The sequence below is a fragment of the Ruditapes philippinarum genome, unplaced genomic scaffold (genome assembly GCF_026571515.1).
Source record: "Ruditapes philippinarum isolate M1 unplaced genomic scaffold, ASM2657151v2 ctg891_1_1_1_1, whole genome shotgun sequence".
Classification (NCBI taxonomy): Eukaryota; Metazoa; Mollusca; class Bivalvia; order Venerida; family Veneridae; genus Ruditapes; species Ruditapes philippinarum.
This window is the reverse complement of record NW_026857262.1, coordinates 77688-95128: the sequence shown is the minus strand read 5'-3', so window position 1 is coordinate 95128 and position 17441 is coordinate 77688. Positions and strand designations below refer to the sequence as shown.

At 33.7% G+C, this 17441-nt stretch overlaps 1 protein-coding gene across 1 annotated transcript; it reads right to left on the bottom strand.

Annotated features, from left to right (window-relative positions):
• Positions 1 to 2070: 2070 nt before the first annotated feature.
• LOC132749218 (uncharacterized) lies at positions 2071 to 16175 on the bottom strand. Its single transcript, XM_060738934.1, has 9 exons — positions 15657 to 16175; positions 14069 to 14132; positions 13370 to 13447; positions 12212 to 12371; positions 11072 to 11184; positions 8985 to 9073; positions 6613 to 6673; positions 4994 to 6127; positions 2071 to 3561 (listed from the first exon to the last, which is right to left on the bottom strand). Exons 4-9 carry the CDS (start codon positions 12235 to 12237, stop codon positions 3482 to 3484), a joined length of 1503 nt encoding a protein of 500 aa, XP_060594917.1. The 5' UTR covers positions 12238 to 12371; positions 13370 to 13447; positions 14069 to 14132; positions 15657 to 16175; the 3' UTR covers positions 2071 to 3481.
• Between the last annotated feature and the right edge of the window lie 1266 nt (positions 16176 to 17441).

Genomic DNA, 17441 nt, shown 5'->3' with positions numbered 1-17441 from the left:
TAGAGTAACTGATAGCGAACAGCATGGATCCTGATCAGACTGTGTGCATGCGCAGGCTGGTCTGGATCCATGCTGGTCGCAAATGCACTATGTTGGTTTTGTCATGATGCGGCTCATGTATATAATTATGCTTTCATTTCAAGTATTGAAAGACTTTGATAAAGTGCCTAAAGAGATACAACATCCCTCATAAAAATGTAACAGACTTTACTTTATGCTGGTATGTCTTGGACCTTGATTCGACAAAATAAAATGTGTAATCACGACCTGAAATGAAACATATTTTTGATCTTGCCCAGGGATTAACTTAAATAAAGTCTTTATTATTAATATTATTATTACTTCACAATTCTTTCTAAATACGATGTTACAGGCAAATATGACAGTTTAAAAAAAAAAAAAAAAAAAAGACTACATTGTAATTTATTTAAAACATTATTCTTGGAAACATATTACAAATATAATAAAACATTAATCAAAATGAAAAATAGTGAAATATATTAAAATAGAAATATGTATATATTCCGCCATTTCATTAAAAATTCAGTCTAATGTGTACAGGTGTCTATCAAGACTTTGATACCACATGACACTTACAATCCAATCAATCATTTAAAAAAGTTTAAAAAAAATCATAGAAAAAGTATTCACAAGTCATGTATATATTAATGCCACCTCAGTTTATTCAACAATAGCATTCTAACATACAGCACACTCGACCTTTTTTTTCCAGTCCTTAAAAGTAAAACAAGGACAATGTAGAAGTTTTCTACTCTAACAAACCGGTATCAGCTAGTTAAAATCCATACCAGAGTTATTGGTCTTGGATAGTGATCTATAACAGTCATCTTGGATTCATGTGTGATGTTTCAATTGAAAATCTTAGTTGAATAAAAAATGAAGTCGCATGCAAAACCTTAACAAAGTATTGTCCAGTAAAAGCTGAATAGCCCCACTATTCTTTAATACAATGTAGGTCAAGTTAAAAATACTGAGCAATCAAATTATTCAATAAAAAATGCATATTTAAATCTTAGGCATACTGTACATATTTCATATTTAATTGTTTATGAAGGTTTTACGGTAAGTCAATAGACACAATAAACATACTGATTCTACAAACAAGAATGAGAAACCAGAATGAGAAATAAACACACATGATCAGGATGAGAAATAAACACACATGACCAGAATGAAAAATAAACACACATGACCAGAATGAGAAATAAACACACATGAACAGAATGAGAAATAAACACACATGATCAGAATGAGAAATAAACACACATGGCCAGAATGAGAAATAAACACACATGATCAGGATGAGAAATAAACACACATGTCCAGAATGAAAAATAAACACACATGACCAGAATGAGAAATAAACACACATGAACAGAATGAGAAATAAACACACATGACCAGAATGAGATATAAACACACATGATCAGAATGAGAAATAAACACACATGACCAGAATGAGAAATAAACACACATGATCAGAATGAGAAATAAACACACATGACCAGAATGAGAAATAAACACACATGAACAGAATGAGAAATAAACACACATAACCAGAATGAGAAATAAACACACATGACCAGAATGAGAAATAAACACACATGATCAGAATGAGAAATAAACACACATGACCAGAATGAGAAATAAACACACATGAACAGAATGAGAAATAAACACACATAACCAGAATGAGAAATAAACACACATGATCAGAATGAGAAATAAACACACATGATCAGAATGAGAAATAAACACACATGACCAGAATGAGAAATAAACACACATGATAAGAATGAGAAATAAACACACATGACCAGAATGAGAAATAAACACACATGAACAGAATGAGAAATAAACACACATAACCAGAATGAGAAATAAACACACATGACCAGAATGAGAAATAAACACACATGATCAGAATGAGAAATAAACACACATGATCAGAATGAGAAATAAACACACATGATCAGAATGAGAAATACACTACAACCTCTGCTGAACAACACCCTTTGGTAGACAAAGATTTTGGTTGTTGCTGAAAGGTTTTTGAGAAATAAGATTTAAAGTAGTGATACTTTGGGAAGAAATAAATGATGTTGTTGAGATTATCGGTCTAAGGAGAGTCATTCTGCCGAGATTTTACTATAAACATGTATGGATAGAATAAGAAATATACATGTATTGAAGTCATTTATTTAGAGCTGAGTCGCATCATAGTTAGGAAAATGATAAACAATTTCAGTGAACAAAAATCACTGACTGCATGAGTAAACAAAAAATAGATTGCAAACTTATTTACATTATTTACATTTAAGATTTAAAGAAAATTTAAAAAATTCATTACAAGAGCTTGATGTAATCATAAAGTATTAAGTTTGAGGACAGAATTGGTTTTAACAATTTGTGAGACACATTGCATAACTTTTTGAATTTTCATAAACAATTTTCTAAGTAGAAACAAGAAGCGGTCACAGACTGCCAAGTCCATCTTTGAACAGTAAGAAAGTTATAAAACGCAAAGAGTCCATTTGCACATTCTTACATTGAATTTCACATCATAAAACAGTTATGATATTGTTTAAAAAATAGTCATACATAATTAAAAGTATTCTGGTAGAAAATGTCACAACTTTGCTGATCTCAGATGATGAAGGAAAAACTTAACTAGGTCTCACTTACTCTTTCTTTTAAATATTATAGATACATGTACATTTGAATGAAGTTTTATCCAAATTGCATTTACAAAATTTTTCAACAAATTCAAACGTGGCTCCCCTGCTTTGCCATATGCAAAATGCACTGCGCTTTGAAGATGGGAACCAGTCAGCTATGGGCGGAGCTATTTGGTAAAATGTTGGTTCCCATAATTAAAAGCGGAGGGTATTTGTACACGGCAAAGCTGGGGAGCCTAGTTTGAATTTTTCGAAAGATTTTGTAAATGGAGTAAAATGGCAATAAGCTTATGTTTATTTCGACTGTTGCGTTGATTATATTACCGTTGAAGTTTAAAATTGACCATCATCGTGAAGATTATATCTTCTGTGTCGATGGACCAAACGATTATGTGAAAATATTGGAAATGGAATAAAATACATGGTGATGTCTGTATGGATGGATGGACAGGGAGACAGACAAACTTTTTATGAAAAAGGCAAAAACAACATGTCTCCCAATCTTTCTGGGAACATTTTGGGAAACATTATTGTGTATCATAGAGCATAACAGCAAAAAAAACAAAAAACTGGCCCATTATTGACTAAAATAAAACCCTTCCTTTCAGAAGCATGATCACATAATATTCAACACTTTCTTGTAAATCTTAAATACTAGTAAAACATTAATAAAAATTGATAATTTGGAGAGAATATTTAATGAATCTGTAGAGCTGTCTGTATGCCAACTGTTGGTAGATGATGTGATGGACCAACTGTCTGTCCGTAAATGATGTAGCGAATCAACTGTACGCTAACTCTGGTCTTGTCAGCATACTTATAAAAGAATGAAGCACTCTTGATCCTAAACTTTGCGGCTCACCTAAAAATCAAAACAACATATAATGTAATTAAATATGAATTATTGAAAATATAAAGATAAATCTTTATGCATCGTTTCCTCAATTACATTATATTACCAATAACATCAATGAAATTGATATACAGTCTGACAAAAAATAAACTCAATGTTATAAATTACCACATCAATAGTATCAATATGACAAATTATCAAATCAATAGTTCCAATGTGAAAAATTATCACATCAATAGCATGAATGTGACAAAATATCACATCAATAGCATGAATGTGGCAAAATATCACATCAAAAGTTCCAATGTGAAAAAATATCAAATCAATAGTTCCAATGTGAAAAATTATCAAATCAATAGCATGAATGTGACAAAATATCACATCAAAAGTTCCAATGTGAAAAATTATCAAATCAATAGTTCCAATGTGAAAAATTATCACATCAATAGCATGAATGTGACAAAATATCACATCAATAGTTCCAATGTGAAAAATCATCAAATCAATAGTTCCAATGTGACAAAATATCACATCAAAAGTTCCAATCTGACAAATAATCACATCAACAGTTTCAATCTGACAAATTATCACATCAATAATTTCAATCTGACAAGTTATCACATCAATAGTTTCAATCGAATAAATTATCACATCAATACAGTATCAATCTGACAAATTATCGCATCATAATGATATCAACCTGACAAATTTTTCACATCAATGATTTAATCTGAAAATATTAAAATCAATGATATCAAGCTGACAAATTATCACAATAATGGTATCATTATGACAAATAATAACATTTTTAGTCTAAATTTTTACATAGTAATAGATAGAAACTCTTGGAGAACTCTAAAACTCTTCAGATATCATTTGTCAGATAACCTTTTAATATTATGTATTTTAATATCAAACTGACAAATTATAACATCAATGATATCAATTTATCCGTCTGGCAAATTTTTTAAAGACATCATAACATTAATGATAAAAAAAATAAAAAAATTACTGAAGAATTTGTTCTTATAATCATTTACAAAAAACATTACACAATTGATAACAAAACTGGTAAGATTATTCTCTACTGATGGAGAAACATCCTTTTATCATTTCAGACACAAACCGAGTAGAAACACCCACCTTCTGGAAGATAGCTCTATAGCTGCCCAACATTATATTATCTGCAGTTTCTGGCCAGACTTTATTTTCATGGCTTTGGATTCACCCAAGGTTTTGAAAATAAAGTGATTTAGTGAGCGACCTTTACCACTTGTACATGGAGGATCTGCAAATTTCACTCACACGCTGAGTTACCTTCATCCAGCTCTTTGTATAGCTTCTTTACAATAAAGAAAGTCCAAAATGGATATTATTCCACAAAGTTGAGGTGCTACATTAAAATAAATGTACATGTATATATATATATTATATATATTACCTTGTGTAGTTGATAAAGAAGTGTCAAGCTCAGATATGCTTTTTTCAACACGTCCACCTTCACCTTCAAATTCATTTGAACTGGAGCGACGTTTATTTTGTGGTCTTGTATTGCTTGTAGTTTCTGCATCATTGCTCACTTGACTTGTTTGCTTCACTGACATTTCTTGACTTGTTTCAGCCTGGTTGTCAGTTTTCTGTATCAAGGTTGGAACAGCTTCTTGTGACTGGTTTCCTTTAATTGGTATCACAGCTGGAACAGCTTCCTGTGAATGGTTCCCTTTATTCTGCATCACAGCTGGAACAGCTTCCTGTGACTGGTTCCCTTTATTCTGTTTCAAGGCTGAAACAGCTTCCTGTGACTGGTTCCCTTCCTTCTGTATCACAGTTGGAACAGCTTCCACTGACTGGCTCCCTTTGTTTGGAATGATTTGTTCATTGAGAGGAGTTTGTGCTGCAGAGCAACTGTAACCGGAATCAGGGCTTGCGACATCTGCATCGTTTGCATTGCGAGATACGTAATAAGAGGAGGAAGGATTGCTGTCGCCATGGTGCAGGTGAAGGCTGTTTGGTTTCCTATCATAGGAGAAAGATCCGTAGGCATCAGCCGAGAGATCAGTATCTTTAGATAAACTTTTCTGACTTTTATAGTTTTGTTCCCCATTTACGGCAGAATTGCAATTTACATTTCTGTCATCTGGTGGTTGACGTACCGTTTGAGTGCCTGGCATATTTATCTGTGTGTTTAATGCTTCTGTTTGTGAAGCTGAAATGCAGTCCTCGACTGGAATATACTCCATAGCTTTAGGTCCGCCAGTATTGCTGTGGGTTTCCTCATTTAAAATACACCCGCCTGCTCCCCTGTCTGAATTGCTGTTTTCTAGTATATTTACTGCATCCTGTGTACGGTCAGTTTGTTGAGTATTTGCAACATTGTCAGACAGTTCTTTAATGGGTTTACTTGGTGGCAAACTCACCATTGGTGCAGGCGGTAAGGACATGGCTGGCCCAGGTTGAATTGCAAGCGAGTCTGAGGATTGTGTGTGAGATTTGGAGTTTGTTTTCAGATCAACAAAAGCAGTGGTTTCAGGTTTTAATTCCCGAGTCATGTATGTTTTACACTGCGTTGAATCACCTTTAAGAAAAAAATAATTTGTAAGAAATCAGTTTATTAAGGCAAGTAGCTAAAAACTGTGTTTTTATAAATGCCTACCCTTTGGAAAATGTAAGGCCCGTTTATTAGGAACTTTTATTGTAGTTAAACATATTCTTATCCATTCTCCTTCATTCTGAATGTTAGAACAGATTTTGATATTTAGCATATAATAGTTTGATATTGCCTTATTGTCAAACAGGCTGATTTGTTGATGGATTTTAATACATATTTGGTATTGGTTTGGTCCTAGGTCACAAACAGTGTGGTACCTTTTTACCTCTAATGATGGAAGAAGACGTCTGGGACCAATTCTTACATTATTTCTGGTACACTAGAGTTCATAAGATTTAAATCACAAACCTTCCATAAGCTAACTTGAGATAATTAAGAAATTATGTAACTTTAAGCAAACAATTAAGAAAATGGATATTTTAACAAAATACATGATAAACATTCACATGTACCTGCATCTTTGCTCCTCTCGAAGATCAGCTGTTCACTTTGATCAAACAATTTAGGCTGTGTCTACAATTAATTTATTCATCAATATTAGTATTTATCATAAATTTCACTATAAATTTATCTTCTAGTACGTACCAGAATGATACAAAAACAATAAAACCATGAAATAAATTCTGCTTTTCAACTGTTGCCGGGACTTGAATTTACCATTTTTCCACTTGCAAATTTTAGCAAGTACAAGAAATTCTAACAAGCAACAAGAACTGTCAGAGGACAGTAACGCTCGACTATTCGAAAATTTGTCACAAAGGTGTTTCATTGAGTATAATAATGCTTACCTATATGAATACATAAAATTGTCCGAAAAGGTACAAACCCTTCAAGTTTCAATACATTCCCTTCAGTAGTTATGGAGATACAAGCTTACATACAAAAACTTAACCAAGAATTTATGAATCGAAAAAGGGGCATAATTATGCGAAAAAGTAAATCCGAGTTATGGGACTTGTGCCAATCATCTTATATAATCACATACAACAAGAGTGTGAAGTTTCAATCCATTCCCTTCAATGGTTATGGAGATACCAGCTTACACGCAAAAACTAAACCAAGAATTTCTAAGTAGAAAAAGGGGCATAATTATGTAAAAAAGCAAATCAGAGTTATGGGACTTGTGTCAATCATCTTAGATAATCACAGAGAACAAGAGTGTGAAGTTTCAATCCATTCCCTTCTGTAGTTATGGAGATACCAGCTTACACGCAAAAACTTAACCAAGAATTTCTAAGTCGAAAAGGGGCATTATTATGTAAAAAAGCAAAGCAGAGTTATGGGACTTGTGTCAATCATCTTAGATAATCACAGACAACAAGTGTGTGAAGTTTCAATCCATTCCCTTCAGTAGTTATGGAGATACAAGCTTACACGCAAAAACCTAACCAAGAATTTCTAAGTCGAAAAAGGGGCATAATAATGTAAAAAAGCAAAGCAGAGTTATGGGACTTGTGCCAATCATCTTAGATAATCACAGACAACAAGTGTGTGAAGTTTCAATCCATTCCCTTCAGAAATTATGGAGATACCAGCTTACATACAAAAACTTAACCAAGAATTTCTAAGTCGAAAAAGGGGCATAATTATGTAAAAAAGCAAAGCAGAGTTATGGGATTTGTGCCAATCATCTTAGATAATCACAGAGAACAAGTGTGTGAAGTTTCAATCCATTCCCTTCAGTAGTTATGGAGATACCAGCTTACATACAAAAACTTATCCAAGAATTTCTAAGTCGAAAAAGGGGAATAATTATGTAAAAAAGCAAATCAGAGTTATGGGACTTAAGCCAATCATCTTAGATAATCACAGACAACAAGTGTGTGAAGTTTCAATCCATTCCCTTCAGTAGTTATGGAGATACCAGCTTACATACAAAAACTTAACCAAGAATTTCTAAGTCGAAAAAGGGGCATAATTACGTAAAAAAGCAAAGCAGAGTTATGGGACTTGTGCCAATCATCTTAGATAATCACAGACAACAAGTGTGTGAAGTTTCAATTCATTCCCTTCAGTAGTTATGGAGATACCAGCTTACATACAAAAACTTAACCAAGAATTTCTAAGTCGAAAAAGGGGCATAATTATGTAAAAAAGCAAATCAGAGTTATGGGACTTGTGCCAATCATCTAAGATAATCACAGAGAACAAGTGTGTGAAGTTTCAATCCATTCCCTTCAGTAGTTATGGAGATACCAGCTTACATACAAAAACTTAACCACAGGGACGACGACGACGCCGCCGACAAATGGGTGACTGCATTAGCTCGATTATTCTGCGAATAGTCGAGCTAAAAACCACACGAAACTTGCAATTTTTCAACATTTATATATTGATTGATTGATTTGGTTTTATGTCAAACTGTCACTGTAAAGGTCATTTGGCGATGTTCCAGCTTTACTGGTGGAGGAACACCTCAGGTGCCCCTCCTTGCATTATTAGAGGCACGAACCGGCACCTGAGTAGAACCACACATATATTTTACACAGCAGCAGTCAATTTATGAAATAATCTCTTTTTTTCTCTCTGATAAAAGAAATTTGCTGCATTATAAACAAGAGGGCCATGATGGCCCTGAGGTCGCTCACCTGTATATAGGCCCCCCCTACACACATATAGTTAAAAACAATGACACCCCTGGGGCCATATTTAAACAGTTGCTTGAAATATCGCATGAGCTGCTATTATATATATGCAAACAACTTATTATATAGGGCCATTTAAGCTATAATTTATGTTATATATTAATGGACACTGAAATGGATAAATATTTTCTGGCTCATCCGAACACCTGTCCATCAACTAAAACAAATAAACATAATACCTTCTGTAGGTAGAGATTGTTTTCCCTATTCCTGGACATTCCCATGTCTACTTCATCAAATCCTTCACTTTCGTTCTGACTTGCAAACTCTGAAAATAATGAATTAAAACATTGCAATAATACCTTTATAAAGATATCTGAACTTGAAAACAAGAGGGCCATGATGGCCCTGAGGTCGCTCACCTGTATATACCCCCCCCCCCCCCGGCAATTTTTACCCAAGGGCTTTTATTTGTTTATTTGAACAGACTTGGTAGACACCCATAAGAAGATGTTTCAATTGCTAAGTTTCAATTGCTAAACATCTAAGTTCTAGCAGTCATTGGGTTTTTTAAAAGAAGATTTTTTTTTTACACATACAGTTAAAAACAATCACACCCATGGTGCAGGGCCAGTTTTGACCCCCGGGCTTTTATTTGAACAAACTTTGTAGATATTTACTTAAAGATGTTTCATGCTTAATATCTAAACTCTAGCTATTTGGGTTTTTTTCAAAGAAGATTTTTAAGTTTTTGCTATACACATATAAGGAAAATCAATGACCCCCGGGGCCGGGCCAATTTTGATCCCAGGGCTTTTATTTGAACATAATTGGTAGACACCCATTAGAACATGTTTCATGCTAAATATCTGAGCTCTAGTTCTTTGGGTTCTTTAAAAGAAGATTTTTTAAGTTTTTACTATATGCATATAGGGAAAATCAATGACCCCCTGGGGCGGGGCCAATTTTGACCCTAGGGCTTTTATTTGAACAAACTTGGTAGACATTCACTAGAAGATGTTTCATGCCAAATATCTAAGCTTTAGCTCTTACGGTTCTTTAAAAGAAGATTTTTTAAGTTTTTACTATATGCATATAGGGAAAATCAATGACCCCCCGGGGCGGGGCCAATTTTGACCCCAGGGCTTTTATTTGAATAAACTTGGTAGACACTCATTAGAAGATGTTTCATGCCAAATATCTAAGCTCTAGCTCTTAGGGTTGTTTAAAAGAAGATATTTAAAGATTTTTCTTTCAGTTGCCATGGCAACCAGAGTTCTGCATGGAATTAAATTCTTTGAACAATTTTTAAAGGTGACCACCAAAGGAACATTCCTGTGAAGTTTGGATGAAATTGGCTCAGTGGTTTATGAGGAGATGTCATTTAAAGCAAAAGTTTACGGACGGACGCCGGACGGACGGATGCCGGACGAAAAGCGATCACAAAAGCTCACCCTGTCACTTTGTGACAGGTGAGCTAACAAAACTAGATGCCCGCTGTGACAGCACCATAACTCTATCACTAGCTGGTGGAATTTCAAATAACCTGGCACAGATGTTCAACATCATGAGATGGTGTGTTCCCTGCAAGAACCTTTTGACTAGATCAAAGCTCAAGGTCATACCTCAATGTCATACCTCAAGGTCAGATGCAACACACCCTCTCATTATTGTAAACATTTGTGCCAAGTTATTTATTTTCTGTCTACTAATGACAGAGTTTTGCCCAGAACAATCATAATCCGGATGGATGCACATACTTACACTGAACCGCCATAGTGACAACTATGTCAAGCTCTCTGCAAGAGGGCATGACAAAAATGAGCATAATGTCACTGTAAATGATAAATATGAACCTGTTACCCTTCAGTTTTTAAATGACAAGTTAAGATGGATGAAAATTAATCACCAATTGCTTAGTATGGGTGATTTAATTTCTCTCATCTAAAATACAGGCCTATCTTTCTATCACTGACTAAGTGTTGGTCAGAATTTATGATTTTGATTTTAACAACAATAGCAACAGCAACAACAACAACAAATCATTATAGGAATTCTGGAAGAAGCAGATCTGTGACTTTCTACTTTAACAATGCCGGTTCCAAATAAATGTCACTACATTTTTCATATATTGATGATACATGTATACACTAGTCATTGTAACCCATTCAGAGAGCTTTGTTCACAAAAGTATGTTCTTTTGTGTGTGTGTTTATTTTTATTTTTTATTTTAGAAGGCCGCATTGTAAATAAGATGTTGCAATCTGTATATGTCTTCATGTGTTACCTTCGGTAAATAAAGTTATTATTATTATTATTATTATACCCTTATATTTGGTTTCAATGTCCTCAGCCAAATCTTTTCTCCCCATTTCCATTACCACTGACAACAATGTGGTTACTTTTTTCTCCTGACTTTCTCTAGAAGCTTTTTTCCACCTGTAACCAAACCATATTGTATTTGAGAGTATAAAACCATATCTGGTTAATACATGTATCTTATAAAAAGTTCGAAAAGCTTACAACCATACTGTTTTCATACCCTAATGGCAATTTTTCAAAAGAATTTAAACGAAGACTTAATAATCTCAATTATTTTACACAGGGACACTAAGACAGTATCAGTACAACAGAATAACATGTTGCTTAGTAACATATTCAATTGCCTTTTTCATTGGGTTTAATGATCAGTTCGCATTATACTGATAAATGTTGCGCTTTAAAATGACTTTTAGAGCTTTATATTGTTAGTGTCTTGTTACAGTTTCCAAACATTTACCCATTGGCTAAACTATTAGAGCTCATTTGCATTTTCTCAATTAGTACATTTGGCCTATAGTAATTTAGTATTTTGTATGAAAGTCAAAATACCACATTGTTTACATTTTTGCTTCCTTTATTACAAATTATTTCACATTCAACACTGTTTTCTGCAGGTGATAAACATCTAAATCCATTATTACAACATTATAAAACCCATGTTTGCATTCTTTACAGGAAGAAAAACATTATAAAATATTATGGCTTATTAAAATTGATTTGTTCTAATTAAAATTTGAAACTGCCCATTGTCAAATTGAGGAATTTCAATATCAAATTTGAACAAGCAGCATCACAAAACCTGATCAGACTGCAAAGGAGTGTAGGCTGACCTGACCCTGAATGAGTAATACTCACTGCTAATATTGTAAGAGTAAATAGTCATTCCCAATTTCAATAATTCAGATTTACTCATGCATGTATTGTCAGGTTTACAGTCACTCTACACTGTAATTAGGTCATACTCAATTGATGTCATTTAGCATTGCTGGGGAAACCCAAGTTGCCACACAGTACATTCAAGAACTTATGAAAACTGCTTGTTTTCCTTATGCAGTATCAGCAACATGCTAGCAAGTAAAAAAATTTCTGTAGAAAGATATGTTCCTTTATCCGAAAATAAAATTAAACTGATATAAAAGCATACCTTAGCAAAGCATTGTATGCCTGCATGCGAACATTCCTGAGGTTGTTAAGTTCCACTTCTTTAACTGTTTCATCTTTTAAGCCAAGATTTAAGGCTTATACATGCCAGTCAGTTAGAAAGTGGGTAGCAACATAAAGGAGGAACTTCTCATTGAAGAAGTCTGTGAATGTAAAGTCATGTAAGTTGTAACATGACAAAGTAAGCAAAAATCAGAATCCTACAATATTAACAAAATCATTGAGTTCTTAAGACGGAAAAATAGAAATACTTTAGTTCACATTTATGTTCTTTAAGTTAAATCAAAGCTTAACATCTAAAAAAAGAATACATGTATATACATGTATCATCACCTTAGCGCAGGAACAGGTTAACTCCTATTCCAAAAGAAAAGGAATTAGCCTGTTACTGCACTGAGATAAGTTTGGTGATGTCAAACTAACAAACAAGAGTTCTGCATGCACTGTTAACGCTCATCAATTCAAAATTCTAAGTTAAAAAGGGGCATATCTCCTAAAATATAGCTTTCAGAATGATACCCTTTGTCAAACTAATGTGCTAAGTCATGAGAAGCAACCATTTGAAGTTTCATATTTATACCTTTAAAACTACATAATGGGCTACATTTAGAAGTATTTGCATGGCGAAAACTAGAATTATGTTGCAGTGATCACAACAGCTCGGCTTTTTCTGTGAAACAGCTGAGCTACATGTAGAAATGAAAACAGTTGTAGAAATGCATACATTGCCTTTCCAGTTGAAACTTAGCATGGTTTTTTGTAACACTGTATCATGATAACATTTTATCAGAAGTAATGTTATTTCTGCATATTCAAGGAAATTTATTTACATATCTAGTTCCAAAGGCTTGCTGAAACCACTTTATTTGTAAACTTGACACAGTTTTTAATCATTAAAACAGTATTTTTTCTTCAATTTTCAAAAAAAAAAATAAAAAAAATAGCATGAATCTAAGTGTGCTTCTCTTGGTTAAAAATTGTTAAATTATTAATCCATTTAAAAATAGCAAAAATTGGATCCCTAAAGAATGCCCAAAATTGAAAATGTTACAGGAAAGTGCAAGCTACATCCACCCCCCCCCCCAACCCCCACCAGCTTTAGCAGTGACCATGTCCCTTGAAACCACAACTGCCATATTACCTGTGCTCTGTGCCTGTAGTGAATCCGGTTGAACTACAAGTACATTTTGATCACTTCTCAGTTTATTATCACCATGCTCTAAAATATAGACATACAAGATGATATACTGATACATTAAAAAAACAACACTTTGTTGAGAAAAAAATTAAACATTATTCTTAAAGCTGCATGCCTACAGATTCGCCAAAATATTTTAAGAAAATCAAACTTGTAAAAAATGTACTATGATTTAAAGAAAAATTAAAAGATTTATCATTCAAGTAATAATTAACATGATATGTGCCATTGATGACTAATTTTGCAGTATTTATCACTATATTTCTACTGCTTTACTAACGCAGTAAGGACTATATTTGCTTATTTTTACCTCGTTTTGGTAATGTACGTGGATTGCATGTGCTTTTTGCAACATGTACTGTGATGTACATTATTTGTTTTGTTCCCTCACAATATCTTACTTTTAGAAATATTTATTTAAATTTTCATGAAAATTAGCATGAATCTTGAGACAATCTGCTTTAAGATTACATTATAACATACATTATACTGCCTGTATTCATGGCTGAAATTTATCATTGTTATAAAAAATGTTTTCCAGAATCACACTTTGTACTACTACTGACTTCAATACTCATAAAGAAAGAGGGAAGTAAATATATGGTGTATCCATGATCATAAAAAAAATGTATATCAAATCACCTTGGTCATGTATGTATTCTCTATATGAAGGTTCTGTTGAAAGAGGCCCATCATGTGAAACAGACTGAAAAATAAATAAATGTATAATTAGATATCATGTGAATGATATGATAATCAACAGATATCAATCTTTTGTAAATAAACTATGTAATAATCAACAAATCACTCTATAAAACATGCAAATTCAAATATTGTAGTAAGCCAAACATGTTTTTTAACAAATTTACAATGCTTATGAATTTATAATATGATCAATAAGAAAACAAATATATACATGTATTCAAGTTTTTCTTTTTAAATAGCAATTAACAAAAAAGGTGTCCTGATTTGATTGACTTCAACAAAAACCTATGTATGACCATCTTCTCGACGGAGTCTGTTTTTCAAACAGATCATAGTTTTACTACAAGCTTCAATAAAAAATTTTAATACTCATATCAAGCTTCATGTCCCTTGGAGTCAAGGGGTTGCTTTTACTGATTGAGCCATCAGGGTTAAATTGAACTGAATTGAATTTCTTGAGACTGGGTGGTCAAAGATAACCTACGAATATCCAGTGGGGTCCTTACCTCAGCAGACTCCAGAGACAGTTACCAGTATGAGATACAAGGGAATCCAGGAACCAGTCCATAATTGACTTATTGCATAGACCCCTTGGTTCTTTTAAACCATGATTACAACCTGACAGAGCTTTGCCCTCTTATGTCAAGCGCATTCAGTTTATCCCCATTTGACAACTGGCACCTGTGGCCATATGCAACTCACATACAGCTAGAACTTTTAGCTAGTGATTCGAACATGTACTGCTAGGCACTGCCTTAGTCTGCCAAAGTTAGATTCTGAAATATTTTCGTTCTGGGTCAGAATCTGGTAGAGGCAAAGAAACAAAATAGCACAAGGACAGGTATTTCTAAACATTGGAAGTAAATTTTACTGGTGGAATTTTTAATCAGCGTGACTGCTTTTCAGCCATTGTTGCACACAGGATGTTAACTTCACACTGACGTAATTATTAACTTGAGTTTCGCAAATTTTGGATTATTAAAAATAACACCGTCCTTCATGTCGCGTAATATAGCGCCTAAAATACTTATTTATTTTCATGAAAAACATAGTGCTAGATAAATATAAAGTGATTCCTTTTTCGAAACTAGTGACATCCTAGCTGAGCATCATGGTTATTGTTTGTTTACTTACTGTCTTTTAATCGGTAAATTGTATTTAGATTTAAGTCGCATAATTCATACTCAAATTGAATTTTTTCAACTTTAAGAGTTTGAGAAATAGTGAATGGATTATAGGTTATAAACAAATAAGATCGAGATCCAAGATCTCTGGACTGATGAATATTTGTATTCAATTTTTCATTTTGATTTGTGATTATCCGAGTACTCGGATACTTGCCCCAGCCCTATTTAACATGAACTGGTACATTTAGAATTTCGAAACATCCCCAGATGTGTTCATATGGCGGTTATCATGCAAAGCAGCATATGGTCCACAAGACAACAAGTAAAAAAATATGTGTGCCCTAAACGTGAAAACAATGGGTTAATGAACTGATACTTGGCAGAATATTTTTGAATACCTTTATTATGATATTCCACTGAAGAGGATTTTTATCAGGTGACCAATCTGCCAACAAATGAATCCACTCTTTGATATTCAGTTCCTGCAGTTTCTGGTGGTCTTCAATACCTATTCCTATTGGAATAAGTTTACTACATTTATTTGTATCTATAAGCTCTTTAAAGGCAGCCATGCTAGAGTATTGTGCCCAGCAGTTTTTTAAAAACCCAGGAGTAACTACCAATATTGTTTTTCTTGTTTCCTTTACATTTCGGAATAATTCTTTGAAAATATTAGAACCACCGATAGCATCTCTGTCGTCATAATGACCCTTGTGACCCCTCTGTTCTAACACCCTGACTAAGTGTTCCGTGAAGTTTAATGACAGAATACAATCGTCTGTTTCTGCTTGACGGGTCATTGCCCGGTTATATATGACATAAAAGTCCACTTTTGGTTCAGCCATAACGACAGCATTCAAGGACGAATAGGTCCAGTTTTACCACCAAATACCTTAACCATACCAGTTAAGAACACGTATATAAACTCCGTCCAAGATCGATTTCCGTAATTATAATGTCTTAACGACAGATCACGCGAAAAACGTGCAAGTAAGAATTTCCGTTTTTAACACTTAAACACTCAGACATTACCCCCTCCGCACTTATTTGTTGGTTTTTATTTTAAAATACATAAATAAAGGTGAAAATGTCCGATATGTAATCAATGGTGATCAAATATATTTATTGTTTAAGCATGCATTCTGATTATACGTATCTGGTACTTACGATAATCAAGTCCCGGTTAGTATTGAATATGTGTTAAAGTATAGATGTATGCCGCGAATAACAGGTTAGTAGCAAGTATTCCCGCCGCCCCTTCCCCCCCCCCCCAAAAAAAAAAAAAAACTTTTATAAATAAATATTATCACGGGAGAGGAAGTGTTACACGAAGGATGGAGTTCTTATAATAACTTGTTTGGAGTTCTTATGATAACTGTCACGGAGTTCCTGGAAAACGTTACGGATTTCTGTGGAAAACTTTTCTATATACTTGGAGAACTCACGTAAAAAATGGTCATTTTTACCTTTGAATGGGGAGTTTGGGGTGCTAAATTAAACTTTGATAATTAAGCTTGCCCTACATATTGTATAATGTTTTATAAAAACCTTTTATTCCATTTTTCATCGCCTTTTTAAAAAAAATCTGGTAGTTTTGAGTAAAATTTTCATATTGCTTGCTCATTCGTACATATTGATCTTTTTATTTGTTATCTTCTTCGTTGCTATACATAAATACATAATTGTAATGCATAGTTGCAAACATAAAGCCCAGGCTAATAAATTAATACCCGATTTTTCAAATGTCACGGAGTTCTTGTGATAACTCAAAATATGTCCTGGAGTTCTTATGATAACTTTTGTTACTGCCAGTGTGTTGCTTGTGCCTAATTACGGCACGTTTTAGCGTATTTTATTAGTCAATAAGTGTGTAAATCATTATGAAGCTTAGTACGCGTATCATTTGCACACACATTTGGTTATGTAACGTTGGTTTTGAGCGTATTTCAGTTCAAAAGATAGTTTTCGTACCCCCGTTTCTTGTGTTTTTTTGTTTGTTTTTTTTTTGGGGGGGGGGGGGGGGGGTGTTAAGGCCTCAACAGACGGTAGGATTTTGAAGTACAACACCAATTAAAACTAAGATGTACAGACAAATCTTAATGTGTGAAGGCTACTATTTCTTGATTTCGGAAACCTTATGTCTAGATGTAAGGGATAGGACATGTTCTATTTTGAAAATCTTG

Coding starts and splice junctions, on each gene's coding strand:
- LOC132749218 (XM_060738934.1), bottom strand. CDS start 12,237: ATGCAGGCATACAATGCTTTGCTAAG. Junction 9,074..11,071: donor CATTGAAACCAAATATAAGG/GTATAATAATAA, acceptor CATTATTTTCAG/AGTTTGCAAGTCAGAACGAA. Junction 6,674..8,984: donor ACAATCTCTACCTACAGAAG/GTATTATGTTTA, acceptor AATTAATTGTAG/ACACAGCCTAAATTGTTTGA.